The 16,214-nt window shown below is 41.9% G+C and overlaps 1 protein-coding gene across 15 annotated transcripts in view; it reads right to left on the bottom strand.

The window, feature by feature from the left end:
• The window catches only part of AFF1 (ALF transcription elongation factor 1), a 174,353-nt gene that overhangs the window by 8,263 nt on the left and 149,876 nt on the right, over nt 1-16,214 (bottom strand). For all 15 annotated transcript variants that reach the window (XM_087875112.1, XM_034440438.3, XM_087875115.1 and 12 more), the window contains 6 exons: nt 11,187-12,116; nt 7,231-7,328; nt 4,911-5,169; nt 2,202-2,293; nt 1,885-1,948; nt 195-331 (listed from right to left, as the gene is read on the bottom strand). In XM_087875112.1, coding sequence (XP_087731238.1) covers nt 195-331; nt 1,885-1,948; nt 2,202-2,293; nt 4,911-5,169; nt 7,231-7,328; nt 11,187-12,116 — 1,580 coding nt within the window. The remainder of the gene's footprint in view (nt 1-194; nt 332-1,884; nt 1,949-2,201; nt 2,294-4,910; nt 5,170-7,230; nt 7,329-11,186; nt 12,117-16,214) is intronic.

Below are 16,214 nucleotides of genomic sequence, written 5' to 3'. Positions count from 1 at the left end.
ATATCTAGAAGGGCAATGCTTTTGGATCTAGATAGGAGTTAAAACAGGGAAGGCTTTGTAACAGGATTTACAGGATAGGCAGAGAACAACAACAACAACAAAAAAACCTACAGGGAGGAACAGTGTGGAAACTTCTGAATATCAGAGGAAGAACCCGAAGCCAGCAGGTAGAACAGACACAGTTGTCTACTTACTTAATGAGTTCTATGGTTTCTGCAAACATGGTATAGGCTGACTGTGGTGAGAGGGGGTCTGATTCCATTGCAATGCCACACTCAATAAAGGACAGGGCAGCATCCAAGTATTTGAAGGCCTTTCCAATTTTGTCTGTCTATTGGAAACAAAGTTAGCACGGATTAACCAACAAGCCAGCCAGGTGAGGCACTTTCTTTTCCTGACATTCTTGCACAGTTTTGTACACAGGCACTATAGTCAATGTTCCATTTCAGAATTGCACTCGAAGGCATTGGAAGAGCACCAGACAAATGGGATTCAATTCAAATCAGAGATGAAATGCTACCGGTTCGGACCGGTTCGACCGAACTGGTAGCGATGACGGCGGGTGGTTTGGAGAACCGGTAGTGACGGCAGCGTGAGGCTCCGTCCACCTGCCTGGTCAAAGTAACCTGTTTTTTACCCTCTGTGCATGCGCAGAAGGGTTTGCACAAGTGCAGAGGGTCCAAGTGCACACATGACGAATGCGTGCACTTCCGAACCGGGAGGGAAGGTAAGTAGATTTCACACAATTCAAATGTTATAGTGGGCCTTGGTGGCTTTAAAACTAAATTACTTAAAGGGATTGGTCTCATACAATGTATTAAGTAAAAAAAAAAAAAAGCTAGGAAAAACAGTATTATGAATCTAGCCTCTTCGAGCTGAACTTCAATCTCAAATTTAAAGATAAATTTCTCTCATATTAGAAGAATGGAATGATGAAATGAAACAGAAGACTCGCTAAGAATGAAATGCATTATTTTAGGGAATTGTAGCATGTTTTTAATTCACTTATATAATTCTTATCAACTTTTCTGGGTAAAATGAAAGCCCCAAAGTGGATTTATAAAGCAAACTGACCTTTTAACAAGAACCTTTCCCGTTTATTGGGAAGCATTCATTTGTTTACCAGTCCATGTGGATACTATGATGTTGTCCTTTGTGTCTCAGTGAACTCAAACCACCACACTGGAGGAAGTGTATTTCCTCTCCTTAACTTGGAGAATGTTTACGGAGATTCTCAATCATCCAGGTCAGCGTTGTCCCAAAAGTGCTTTTTCAAAAAGCAAAGGGACTTTTGTTTTTTGTTTCTTTGAAAAAATTTTCGTTTCTCATCCAAGAAGTTTTGAAGTGAACTGAAGAAAGTTTTTCAAAGAAAAAAACCAACAAACAAGGAAGTCCAGTTGCCTTTTGAAAAAACACCTTCCAGATTTAACTTAGCTACATGGCGCTATGCAATAGGACTAAGGTTTCTCCTCATCCAAAAACTTTTAAGCAACAAAGGAAGTGATTTATCTTCTATATGTGAACACGTGTCAACCCCTTGGCAGCCTGCCTCCTCTGTCTTTCAACAGACTCTTCCAATGTCAGAAGACAGCTTCCAAGTTGTGGAAACCGCCACAGTTTTGACCTTGGAGTGAGTGTTCTGAGGTGGAAACATTTCCAATTTGAACTACTTTGCAAAGCTTTCAACTTGTTCTCGATCACAGAAAAGACATATGGCCAGAGAGATTTAATCTCAATTTTCAAATCATGACAGAAGAGCTCTTTGAAGCTGATCCATGGTTATTTCTCGATGTGGGTTTGCTTTATCTAGCAATCCCTCAAGTTAACTGTACTATTTGGAACAGAGCCTATTCACACTTGCAACTTTTCTGCAGGAAAACCTACCATTCCATCAGCTTTGTGCTTCAATCTTTTGGCTTCCCTTAAGTGAAATTCTGCTGGATGTTGTCTGAAATAAACCAGAGAGAAAAGGGCGTTTCAGAATAGCCATAATGTACCACATACACATTTCATTCGGCAGTTTTGAATGAACAGTCAAAAAGATCTCTAAATATTTAGTAAGTTGATCTTTCTCAGTGAGCTTATGAAATCAACCCAGCAGGAAAATAAAAAACCCAGGTGAAAACCAATAGGTTACAACAGAAATTGAGATCTCAAAAGACAAGATATCATAGCCGGAAAGAAAAAGAAAATATTCTTACCGGTGAGGCTTGCTTTGAGGCTTCATTGGCTTGGAGGTACCGTTTGGCAAAGAAGGCACTGGGAAGGGGTTTGGGACATCATCTGCAGAGCCCTGGAAAGATGGAGAGGAAGAATATGGAATACTTGTAATTCAGAAACAGTTCACAACAGAACATTTGCATTCTTCAATGAGCATGCGCATTTATTTCTCCCAGCATTACTAACTGTAATATATGATGCGTGTAATGTGTGGTTGTTGTGGCCCCGCCCTCTGAGCCTATCTCATCGGAGGAAGAAGGCTCCGAACATGAGGGAGAGGAGTCAGCCAGGCCTCCCTCTCCAGGCCCCTCCCCTCTGGTACTGTCTCAGGTGCCAGCCGAGGGAGAGGAGATTAGCCAGGAGCCAGGTGTCTCGGATGAGAGCGAGGAAGGAGAGCCGTCGTTCCTGGATGCACGCCAACGAAGGCGTGATAAACGGTTGCAGCAGTTAAGGAGGCGTGCTAGGGATTAGAACTGAGTCACTGGACCACACCCCAGAGACTATATAAGAGAGGGTGGTGGCTGGTAAAACTCTGTGATGAACAAAAATTAACTTTGGCTAGTCACTTGAACAACGCCTGAAGCTGCCGAAGGGATATTGTTTTGCTGGACTATTTACAATGTGTATGTAATTTTATGTTATCTGTTGCAGTAAAGCTTTTGGCAGACGGTGCTTATATTGTTGCCAAGTTTGAGATAACGACCTGTGTGCACGCCAAGTACTTTCTTAACCCTCGGCTGGCTGTGTTTGTGTGTGTGTGTGTGTAGACGGGGACAGATCATGTGGTATGATAGCACTCTTCCAGTACTCAAGGGGCTGTCACAGAAAATAAGGAGTTGACCTATTCTCAAAGCACCTGAAGGCAGGACAAGAAGTAATGGGTGGAAGATCATTAAAGAAAAATCTAACTCAGAACTAAGGAGAAATTTCCTGACAGTGAGAACAATTAATCAATGGAACAACTTGCCTTGTGGAGTTGTGGGTGCTTCAGCACTGGAGGTTTTCAATAATACACTGGACCAGGGGTCTCCAATAGGGGTGGGTTCTAAATTTTTTTACTACCGGTTCTGTGGGCGTGGCTTATTTTGTGGGCATGGTTTGATGGTCATGTGACAATTCTTTAGGATTTAGCAGAGGTACTGGTCTACCAGGCTTTTAACTACTTGCAGAGCTGTACCTGTCTACCCATTTGTTCTTGGAGCATTCCGGTCTACCTATTTGTTTTTGGAGCATTCCGGTCTACCCATTTGTTTTTCGACCGCCCTGGTCTACCACCACACTGCCTTTTAACACTGATCAGCTGTAAGGTGGCCCTTTGAAGTCCCGGGGCAAGAATTTAAATAGTTTTTTTCCTTCTAGCTGATCAGCTGGGACTCAGGAGGCAGCGAATAGATTGGGGGCGGGGCCAAATAAAAGGTAAAAATAATGCCGGGGCGGGCAGGAGGGCCCAGCTCCCGAACAAAGAGAATCATATTGTCACCGCTACCGGCTCGGCCGAACCAGGCCAAACCACCACTGGTCTCCAACCTTGGCAACTTTATGACTTGTGGACTTCAACTCCCAGAATTCCTCAGCCAGCATTGTTGGACAATGTCCCTGCACTGGACAACCAGGAATAGTATAGGCAGGAGTGAGCTGCTGGGGGTTTGCAAGGGTTCGGGAGAACCTCTAGCTAAGATTCTGTGCAGTTCGGAGAACCCCCAAATCCTAATCCTCATCATCATTAATAAAAGCCATCTAGCCTGCTGGCCGTTAATATATCTTGAGTTGATGAATTCTAAACAATGCATTAAGCAGATATGTTACAATATCTCTACTTCTCTATTTAAATAGATCAAACATTCCCCTGTTTTCCCATCTAAATTTCTAGCTGGGATATCCATTATGGAGAATATACCTGCAGCAGCTCTTGTATAAGATATATTTTGATCCAAGTAGCTGTGATATTCAAGGCTCCTTAGGGGAAAGGAATCCTCTTCACTATATAGGCGGTCCTCGACTTATGACCATAACTGAGCCCCAAATTTCTATTGCTAAGCGAGACAGTTAAGTGAGTTTTGCCCCATTTTACAAACTTTTATTGCCACAGTTCTTAAGTGAATCGCTGCAGCTGTTAAGTTAATCACAGGGCTATTAAATGAATCTGGTTTCCCCATTGACTTTGCAGGGACACTACAATTGTCAGAAATATGAGCCAGTTGCCAAGCGTCTGAATTTTGTCCAGGCGACCGTGGGTTAGCTTGCAATTGTTAATTGTAAGAATGAAAAACCATTCTTGCATGGTTTCAATGCTGTTGTAACTTTGAAAGGCCACTAAACAAACTATTGTAAATTAAGGACTAGCTGTATGGTGAAATCTGCAGATTTTACAACTTGCTCTGAATGGGGATTCTCAGTCATCCAGGTCATGGTTGTCCCAAAGGTGCTTTTTTCCCCTCTTTCTTTCAAAAGGCAACTGGACTTTGTTTTTCCTTGAAGACGTTTCGCTTCTCATCCAAGAAGCTTCTTCCGGTTCTGACGGTCGGAACTGAAGAAGCTTCTTGAATAAGAAGTGAAATGCCTTCGAGGTAAAACAAAAGGCCAGTTGCCTTTTGAAAGAAGGGAGAAAAAAATATGCACATTTGAGTGCTCTTCTGAACAACCCAAGTCCCAAAATTGTGAGTCCCTCAAGAGAAATGGTTTACACCTACTTTGTCACTTTTGGAGTTTTCCAAAGGTTTCCCCTCCAGTTTCCTGTGCTTGGAGGATGAAGATTCTTTGTGGCTCTCTTTGCTCTTGGCAGTGCTGACAGTGGGACCGGGAACTTGATAGCAGGCATCGTTTTCAGTCTTTGGCCTCTTTTGAGCTGTCTTAGGCGGCTTCTGAGCAGGCTGCATGGGAGACAGTGGTGGTGGCATCGGCAGTGGCATCTCTCTCCTTTGCGTCTCTGTTGCCGAGAGCTTCGACATCCTAGGGAAGGAATACCAGGTCAGGGCGAGTTCGAAGGAATATTACTTTAAAACTGTAGCATGGAAGAAAAATTAAGCACCCGAGTTCACTGGATGAAAGATATTGAAACATGCAGATAACTAATCAACACTTTCACCTTGAGCAACAAAGGAAGGAAAAAGTCAGGTACTTTTGGCAGATTCATTAACGTGCTGATAATATTCATAAGACACATTTTGGATCTGAACTGAAGCTAAGTATATTGACAGAACTATAGATTTCTTTAAAAGTTTGAATTTAGGTGTGGCAAAGATGGGTTCCAGCTACTGAATTCAAAGAACTTTCCAACTATTTAGAATGTTTTACTTTGAAATTCAGATAATCACTTTTGCATAAAAACATAAAATAGGTGTGCAATAAATGTACTGGTTTACATTTGGGATGAACCGCTGGTAATTTTCAGTTTCAATTAAATGACACCAATTCTTTTCAAAACACTTTATTATCAACTTTTCTACACTCATCAGAAATTGCTATTTAACTGCATTCACATTTTTTTAAAAGAGTATTGCTGGTCTTCACAAGAGAAAATACATGCAATTAACACACATAGGTACGCACAGATATTAGAATACTGTCATACAATAAAATATTGTGTGCAAGTGCATTGATTCAAAAAATCTTCCACAAAGTATTCACTCTAAATTATATTTTCAATGGACACCAGAGCATTTGCAATGAAACCCAGACTATGTTTTAGATATTTATATTTTACCTCTATTTAAAAAAAACACAAGACAATATAAGAACCCTCTACATACAGCAAACTTTGCCTTACCTCCTAGGGAGCTAAAATTGAGCTGAGGCACTTTGAGATGATTTGAATGCACGTGTCTCTACTCCAAAGATCTCCCCAGCCTTAATGCAGAAGACTGACTCTCTAGTACAGCTATCACATTTAACATGGATTCTATTTTGTTTTGCACACTTCAGCAGCAAACTTAAGTTGTCTTCAGACATTCCTCATGTTGCAGGACATAGGTAGGACAAAAAGCTAGCCAAACTCACACTTTTAAGTGTAGCTTGTCATTTGAAAGGGTTATTTATCACCAAAAGCTGTTCCAAATAGCAATAGCATTTAGACTTATATACCACTTTACGGTGCTTTACAGCCCTCTCTAAGTGGTCAGCATATTGCCCTCAACAGTCTGGGTCCTCATTTTACCCACTTGGGAAGGATGGAAGGCTGAGTCAACCTTGAGCCTGGTGAGATTCGAACTATCAAATTACAGGCAGCAGGCAGGCAGCAGAAGTAGCCTGCAGTATTGCACTCTAACCACGGTGCCACAGTGGCTCAAATGCTGTTGATCGGCTCATCTGATATTGAGGAGGGGAGCGGGAATAGATGGGAAACCTTGTCCTAAACATCTAAATCCCACTGCTGGCTGGGAAATGCCGGGAGTCAAAGTCCACCCTCTTGAAATGGTTGAAAAACACTGACCTTGGTGAGCAATGCGCAGGCAGCTTGTGACAGGACAGGCATGAAAATAATAAATACATGTACGCATTTATTACACATACATGTTATTGTAATGTATGTTTGCACTTTGCATTACAAACAGGATCAGGGACATTTGCTTCCACACACAAACAGGCCCAGCCTGGACTGCGTGTAAGAGATTTACCCAGGGATTATCGATTTTATGTAGTCAAAAAGACAAGTGGCTTATCTGCAGCTCCCAAAATTTACTACGCGCTTCAGAAGAAATCCAAAGGAAAGAACAGTTTGAACAAATGTTTAGTATTAACAGAGTAATTGTTTGCTGATGCCCAATTAATTTAAACAACTGGAGGTTAAAAGGTTTAAATGTGGCATTAGGGCAGGGTTTCAATTTTAATTGTATAGACGTTAGATTTCTCACTTAAGAGAGAACCATAATAATTTTGGTTCTTGTTGGATGACTAGTAGCCAAAACATAAATTTTAAAAAATCACCAAAGTTCAATGCAGAAGAGACCAGAGTTCTACTTACTAGCCTAGATTTTACTAACTTAATTTTCTACATAACAGCTTTGTACTCACTTAGTTTTACTGGAATCTTTATGGCCTAAAGATGAGGAAGATTTAGTTTCTCTCTCCAGCTTGACCTTCTTCTGATCATTTCTCAGTGCATCTTCCTGCTGATAAAAAAAAAAAGACAAATACAGCCCTTAAATACTTCAGGAGGAGGCCCCTTTCTGACTGCATACCTGTGTAACATGGAGAGCTGCACACCTGTAGCCACTTCAGAAGCAACAATCAACTCTACCGTGACAAGCAAGACTAAGCTCAGCTGTTATCCCATCCTTGCTACTCCCCACTCCTTAAGAGTAAATCTAATTCATTCTGCTGCCAATTGTCAGAGGGTGAGATAACAAGAATTGCAGTAACCAAAATTTTAGGGGGGAAGAGAAATTCAAAACAGCCTAAAGGGGACTCATGATTTAGAAGGCAAGGGAAGTTATCTTGGAAGATAGCTTGGAAACCAGTTTAGTCTAGTGGTTAGGACACCAGGGTAGAAACCAGAAGACTGTGAGTTCAAGTCCTGCCTTAGGCATGAAAGCCATGTTGGTGACTTTGGGCCAGTCACTCTCTCTTAACCCAATCCATCTCACAGGTTTGTTACTGTGGGGTAAATAGGAAGTGTGAGGGATATTAAGGACTTTCACAGCCTTAAATTACTTATAAAATAATAAAGGTATAAAATAATAATAATAATAAAATACATAAATAAAATTAAATAAGGGAGATTGGATGGCTGCCTGATAGGACTGCTATACCGCAAGCTTTTTCTCACAGGCTTTGTAACTAAACTACTGTACTGCAGTCCAAAAGGTCTAATAGATATTTCCCTGTGTGAGATTGAATTGTGGATTATTTTACCAACATTATTGGCTTTTTGCTGAAAAATATGGCAGCTATTAAAAATACAGAGTTTACAGATCACTGAGGCATACGAAAACTTTCACATGAGATTTGAAATCCTTACTACGGATTTAACTAACTGAGTGCTTACTAACTCAGCAAACTTTATCATTCAACAGTCAGGATTATAGAATTGTTATTCTTTTATTATTATTAGAATTTTTTTTATCCCAGGTTTTTATTAAATAACTCAAGGCAGCAACTATGCCAAATACCCCTGCCTCCTGATTTTCCTCACAATCTTTTGAGGTGGGTTAGACTAAGACAGGGGTGGGTTCTACTTACTTTTACTACCGGTTTGCAGCGGGGCCACAACATTTTAATAATGTTGCGGTCGGTGGGCGGGGCCTCCCACCGGTTTTACTACCGGTTCTATAGAACCGGTGCGAACCGGGGGCAACCCACCACTGGACTAAGAGTGACAGGCCCAAAGTTACCGAGCCAGTTTTCATGCCTAAAGTGGGACTAGAACTCACAGTCTCCTGGTTTCCAGGCCAGCCTCTTAACATAAAACCGGCTTTTAAACGAACACCTTCACAAATTGTTAAAAGTGGACTGAGGAAAAAGAAGAGTCCCTACCATTACCAAAATCAAAAAGAGCGAAGAAGAATGGGGGAGTGGGGGGTAATGTTTCAATAAATCTCTTTATATCCCTTTATATATATATTTCAGGAGTAAAGTTTCTAGGGAGTTTCAATTATATGTAGATGGGAACTGTTACATGGTTTCTAACTTAAGAGTACTGAAGAGATCTAAAGTCCCAGCTCCTGGAAATGATACCAATCTCTGTACCTTGTTAGCTTCAAATTCTGGAAGCTGCTCTACAAATACATCTGGAGGGAACCATATTGTAGAAAGGCCTTTGGCTCACTCATTAATGGCACTTGCCAGAGAGGCAAACAGCTGTGGTTCCTCAATTTAACAGGAATCAAATCAGTTTAATCAAGTCAGGGAATCAAATGTCAGTAGGAGAAAGAGACTGAGATTAACTTGAGTGCAAACACTTTCTGTAGTGAGCAATAATTTTTGAGCATACCTAGCTTAGAGATGAGCAAGTAAATTCAAATAAAATAAACAAAAATATTTGTAATGAGTAGCATACACAATAGCAATAGCACTTTAGGCTTATATACCGCTTTACAACCCTCTCTAAGCGGTTTACAGAGTTGGCACATTGCCCCCAACAATCTGGGTCCTCATTTTACCCACCTCGGAAGGATGGAAGGCTGAGTCAACCTTGAGCCTCGTGAGATTCGAACTGCCAAACTGCAGGCAGTCGGCAGTCAGCAGAAGTAGCCTGCAGTACTACACTCTAACCACTGCGCCACCGTGGCTCATGAAATAAAATATAGGTAGCACTGAATATCTATTAAGGAGTCTACTATTAAGCAATTACTGTATCAATCAAGTGTTCAAGGCCATATCATGACCTAAGTAAATTGTTTGGACAGCCTCCATGCTAATAATATTCTCAATATTACCAAAACCTAATATCCAGTTTTAGTTTTTAGAAAAAATAAGGAAGCTTTGAGAAAACACTTTTTTTGCATGCCCTTTTATTGACACAGATAATTGGATCCTAAAAGAGCTGCTGTGAAATCTTTATCAGTCTCACTTCCTAGACCAGTGGTGGTGAACCTATGACATGCGTGCCAGAGGTGGCATACAGAGCCCTCTCTGTGGGCACACGCGCCATTGCCCCAGCTCTGCTTCAGGTCTCTGCTGTGTATGCCTGCACGCCTCCCACTGGCCAGCTGGTCTTTGGGTCTTTGCCGTGCATGCATGGGGCGCAGGTGTGCCTGTGCAGGGTGCGGCCGCACATGCAGGGGCCCGCACGCATGTGCCCACGACCTTGCAGTTTGGGCGGGGTGCAGGTGCATGCATGGGATGTGCGCGCATGCACGGGGCACGCATGGACATGCGCCCACACCTTACAGTTTGGGCAGCGCGTGCACGTCGGGCACTCGGTGCCTAAAAGGTTTGCCATCACTGTCCTAGACATTAGTACCCACACTAGACTTGTGTGCAAAGTAGTGGTGGAATTCAATTTTTTTTACTAGCGGTTCTGTGGGTGTGGCTTGGTGGACATGGTGTGGCTTGGTGGGTGTGGCAGGGGAAGGATACTACAAAATCCCCATTCCCTCCCCACTCCTGGGGGAAGGATATTGCAAAATCTCCATTCCCACCCCACTCTGGGGCCAGCCAGAGGTGGTATTTGCCGGTTCTCAAAACTACTCAAAATTTCTGTTACTGGTTCTCCAGAACCTGTCAGAATCTGCTGAATTTCACCCCTGGTGCAGAGCCAAGAAAGCTTGAAAGTTGTTGCCTCTTTTGCTGCCTGCTTATTATTCCAACTCCTCCACCTTCCACTTAGAAGCACTTATTCTAAAATAAGTTAATTGATCTAGAAGACCTTTCAGTGATTGGGATTGTAAGACTTGGCTTATTTGTTTCCGACGTTTCATTTTGCTCTAATGGCTTTTTTAAATTGAAATTTAAAGATTTTTATCAGAGTCCTCCTACAAGTTAAAGGGTATGTAAACTTGCAGCAAGCAGCAGAGGCCAGCGCAGCAATAGGCAATGGCAGTCCCTGCAGCCTGAAACAGCTGAGGGTTGGGAAGCCGATCCAACAGACAATCAACTTGTGCTAATTAGGCTGTGCTGAAGCTGAAATGAGCTGTTTCTTCTTGCTGCTTGCTGCAAGAGGTAAATTGCTGGGAGGCAGAGGCCAAAGGGTGGAGGTCAGTGGGTGGGCGGGGCTACATTCGGTGTATAAGACACACTCAAATTTTCACCCCCTTTTAGGGGGGAAAAAGTGCGCCTTATACTCCAAAAAATACGGTATTTATCATAAGTCCAAAGCTTCATAGCCAGTAAAGCCCCCGTGTTGATTACAGTTTTCTTCCTGTTGATGTTGTTGGTTTAACTTTATTTTTCTCTGGTTTTAATAATCCACTCAATGCAAAAAGACCAGAGCTGCAATCCCTAAGAGTATAAATTCATGGATTATTAGCTTTACCTTATATCTTGTCAATACCAGAGCCATCCATCCATCCTCCACCCAAGTGTCTTACCTTTCTCTTTTTGAGAGGTTTGCTCGGCGCATCTGTGCTTCTTTTGTCGATACCCTGCTTTGCCATACCATGGCTGTCTTTAAGTTCGTGTTTTTTAGGGAAGAGCCCCTTCTCGGGTGGCTGAGGGATCCGCGAGAGGAGAGCAAGCTCAATTTTAACCACAAGTCCTGGCGGGACGGGGCAATCCCTCAAGGGCGACAGCAACTTCTTATCCCTGATAGGCAAAATATATTTGTCCCTTTGAAGTTCCTCCTTGACAGTAACAGATACCTTGGAGCCATTAGTTCTACTGGTGGCAACCACCCTTGGGCTTTCACCGAGAGGACTGAGGGGCAACGGTTCCAGGGCACTTCCCGCCACATCTACTTTTGCCTCATCGTGAGCAAATAACAATTTAAGGGTTTTGTGTTTTTTCTTCTCAGTGGTTTCCGGGGCAGTTGGTTTTGATTCCTTCTTATCATCAGATTTCGGCCTCCCTTTCGTTTTCACCTTAGGCTTGTCTTTGGAAGACTGGTCTTTGGCCCCGTACAGTCCGGGTGGCTCACTTTCAACTGTTAGGCCTCTCTTTGGTTCCTCCTGTACAGTCGCTTTACTGGATTTCCTGGGTTGCTTACTGCCCACCGTCTGGTGGAGAGAGTCTTCTGAGACCACAGGAGACTTTTGGTAACTGCGTTTGGTAGGGAGATGGACATCTTGATTTGACCGAGACACTCTGCTGCCGGTTTTGGAGTGACCATCTGTCATCTGACATTCCCTTTTGCCTCCATTGCCGCTGCTAGCGCTGACAGTTTTTCCTTGTCCTTTGCTCTCCTGGACGCTGCTTCTACTATGGTCATCTTCCAGGAAACTCTCTGTAGGAGATACTGGCTGGTTTACTTTGATCAGCCAGTTGTTCAGCTGCCAACATCTGTTGGACGTTTGTGGATCAGGCTATGGAAAAGAAAAGAAAAAGGGGGAAAAAAAATATGAATGCATGCCCAAGAGGTCATCAAAAGTTGCACGGAATCCTGCTTTAAATTAACGATTTTCTGCACTCTAGTTTGAACTAAGAGATTGATGAATCACAATAGACCATGACTATCCAAACCTAGAAATAAAGAGAAATGTTCTGATAGTGAAAACAATCAGAAGTTGCCTTCGGAAGTTGTGGGACTCCCTGGAAGCTTTCAAGAAGAGATTGGACTGCCATTTGTCAGAAATGGTGTAGGGTCTCCTGCTTGGATGGGGATTGGACTAGATGACCTACAAGGTCCCTTCCAACTCTGTTAATCTAATCTAATCTAATCTAATCTAATCTAATCTAATCTAATCTAATCTAATCCTAATCAGTCTAGTCTAGTCTAGTCTAGTCTAGTCTAGTCTAGTCTAATCTAATCTAATCTAATCTAATCTAATCTAATCTAACTATATTGACTGTATTCCCAAGTGAACAAATATGGAAACAAACAAACAACAATAATTTTTGCTACCTTGGCAAAAATTACGTTGCGTGTCCAGAGAAAAAAGTGCACTTTACAAAAAACAGAATGTGCCATCCAAAGATATTTTGCTTCCTCAAATGTTTATCTTCCCTTGTTGTCTCCTAAGGCACGAAACACCTTCCAACATGACTCTGGATGGCTCATAAAAATATCATCAAAACATCCCTGCCAGGACTGTTCTGTTATGTGCAACCACATACCTATTATCATGAAAAGCTAAACAATAGGATATATTAAAATATGAAATGTGGAAATACCCTTCAAGTTTTTACTGGGGGTTTAGTTAAGCAGTTTCCTCCACTGGGCATTTTCCAAATTCTCACTGTCAGGTTCGGGAACTTAAATCCTTATCTTAAAAAGACACTGATTTTGAAGAAGGCTGAAATGGGCCTACCTGAAGTTTGGGAAGGCCGGAAATGGGCCACCCTGGAGAGGCTGTTTTCACCCTCCCGGAGGCTCAAAGAAAGCCTCCGGTGCCTGGGGAGGGCAAAAACAACCCTCCCTGCCATGGTGCACGCCCACCCAGCAATCAGGCAGAGAACCCCTTGCTAAAATTTTTGAAGCCCACCCCTGGCTGTACTTATGTGGTAATGACTGATTAAGGTTTCCAAGGAGGCCTAAATCTTTCTACCTAGCCATCCAATTTTGAATGGTTCCCTCTGTGTAGGGAAGATGCTAAAAAGGGATGGAAAAAAACCCATAGTCGCCATTCTTTTTTCCTGTCCAACAAGATATAGGAAACACACTATGTAAAGCGGGTTGGGGTGCTATCTGTCTGCCAGTGGGACAGCTTTTCAAACACTGAACAGAATGGAATTCAGGAGCAGGGGGGAAACTGGCAAAAGAAAGACAGAATTTGAAAATGAGCCAAATTCACTGCGGAGGAAAACATTCCAGAAGATCTTCCTCAATGCATCTCAGTTCTAAGCGCCATCCGCCTTTCTGTTCAGGAAAGCATAAAATACACCACACGCACGCACACACTATTGTTTCATTACATAGGAAAAAATGCAGACACTTCCTATGGCCACGGCTGGCAAAGGGCTTGAAAAGAATTCGGCAGGAATTGTTATTTATTCTTTTCAATCCTGTCTATCAGCAGGGTAATTCTCCCAAAGCAGAACAGAACAGGACTGAATTTGGCATGTCAAGGGAAGCCAAATGGAAGAAATACCGAGTTTGAAAGCGCTGGATCCAGACACGGGTTGTGAAGAAAACACACACACACACAATGCAAATTTACAGGGGTGGCTGTTGGGCAAGAACATGCTGACTGTTCTAATGTGTCAAAGGAGGGGTGAAATGCTCCCGGTTCGGAACGGATCGCCCAATCCAGTAGCGATGGAGGCGGTTGGTTCAGAGAACCGGTAGCAAAAATCCCTGCCCCCACCCCCACCCCCCGGCCCCACTGAACCGCACAATCATCAGAGGCTTTTTTTTTTTAACTTTTAAAAGCATTTTTTCCTCCGAAGAGGTTGTAGAAAAAATGCTTTTAAAAGTTTTTTAAAAAGCCTCTGATGATTGCGCGGCTCAGCTGGGATCGTCAAATGCTTTTAAAAGCCTCTGATGATCCAAGCTGAGTTGCCTGATCGGCAGAGGCTTTTTTTCTTTTAAATGCCTCTGACGATCCCAGCTGAGTTGCCTGATCGGCAGAGGCTTTTAAAAGCAAAAAAAAAGCCTCTGCCGAACAGGCAACTCAGCTGGGATCGTCAGAGCCTTTTGAAAGCATTTTTTACAACCTCTTCGCCGAAGAGGTTGTAGAAAAAATGGTTTTAAAAGTTAAAAAAAAAAATTTGGCCACGCCCACCGTCACATTACCACCACCACCAAGCCACGCCCACAGAACCGATAGTAACAAATTTTAGATTTCACCACTGTCTCAAAGGTGCTTTTTCCAAAAGGTAATTGGACTTAAAAAGATTTAAAACTGAAAATAAAAGCTCACTAAGTACAGGTGGTCCTCAACTTATGACTATAATTTTTATTGCCAAGTGAAACATTTGTTAAGTGAATTTTGCCCCATTTTACATCCTTTCATGCAACAGTGGTTAAGAGAACCACTGCAAAAGTTAATAATACAGTTGTTGAGTGAATCGGATTTCCTCCATTGACTTTGCTTGTAGGAAGGTCACCAAAGGGGGATCATGTGACCCTGGGACACTGCAACCGTCATAACTTTGAGTCAGTTGGCAAGCATGTGAATTTTGATCATGTGACTATGCGGATATGGCAATGGTTGCAGAGGTGAAAAACAGTCCTAAGTCACTTTTTTCAGTGTCGTTGTAACTTTGAATGGTTACTAAATGAACTGTTGTAAGTCGAGGATTACATGTACATTTAAGTAAATGTTTGATTCTTTGGGCTTGCAGATTTTGAAGGGAGGCATATTTTTGGCATCTCCCATTAACAGAATACCTAAAACCATCAGATAGATGAAGATCTCTTGAGAATAGGAGAAAGAATCTGGTCTCATCCACTGTCAAACAGAATTAAGAATTCAATTTTTGTTTTCCTCCCTCCCTCCCATCTCCATTTCCTTTCCTTTCCTTTTGCATGTTATCAAGACTTTAAACACTTATATAGTTAAATTAATAACTTTAATTTTTATAGTTGTCCATCTCTAGTACATGATTTTGGACAGTTTACAATTAAAAACAGAACCCATAAAAATAAAATACAATATAAAAAAGACACAAAGCATAAGACAAATCCCAATAAAAGAATTGTACATTAGAGTATTTGTTCCCAAAAAGCTAGTTTTCTACGTGTAAAGAATGATATCATTCATTTTCTGCCAAAGTAGGGTAATTCAGATATAGAATTGCTGCCTTGGCAAAAATTATGTTACGTGTCCATAGAAAAAAAAGTGTTCTCTACCAATGTTTTTTTTCAATTGATCCAAAATTCCTTCAACATGTCGCTATTCTAACAGGGCAACAGATGATGAAGTCAACTTTTCTTTTTTGTTCCTGAAGTCGTTTCAACATAGGCCTGCTTTTAATTATGAAGCTGGTGCTTTTTCCTATTTTGATTTCCTAAGTAGGTCACTAGAAGTCTCCAAAAATGAAGAAGCCAAGCCAAGTAAAATTATATGGAGCCCACCCAAGTCCAAGGGGGGGAAAGAATAATAATAACAGGAGGAGAAAGAACTTTGCTTACAGGACTCAATGTTCCATGCAAATTCTGAACTAACTTTTAAAACTTTTCTCAAAGGGTTATTTTTGAACGTCGTGCTGTCTGCTAAATGTATACATAAGCTACCAAAACAGGGAGGATGAAAAGGCCCGAGTTCAAATTTAGAAACAGAGTTGGGGTGCTGAGTAACCCACATATCCAGTATGGATTCAACTTTGATCCAAGTTCAAGTGATCTTTTGTGGATACCCAAAAACCTGGAGAACATTATAGTTATATTCAGTGAATGACTTAGAATGCTACCACGTGACACATGGCCTCACAGAGGATATAATTAACAGGCACACTGCAATTTTGTCAGTGCTTATCATTATACAAGTTTTCTTTAAAAATGCCCCCAGGCTGAATAACAT

The sequence above is a fragment of the Pantherophis guttatus genome, chromosome 8 (genome assembly GCF_059756535.1).
Source record: "Pantherophis guttatus breed Tessera chromosome 8, ASM5975653v1, whole genome shotgun sequence".
NCBI lineage: Eukaryota > Metazoa > Chordata > Lepidosauria > Squamata > Colubridae > Pantherophis > Pantherophis guttatus.
Note: the sequence above shows the minus strand (reverse complement) of the source record. Positions and strands in the feature narration are given on the sequence as shown.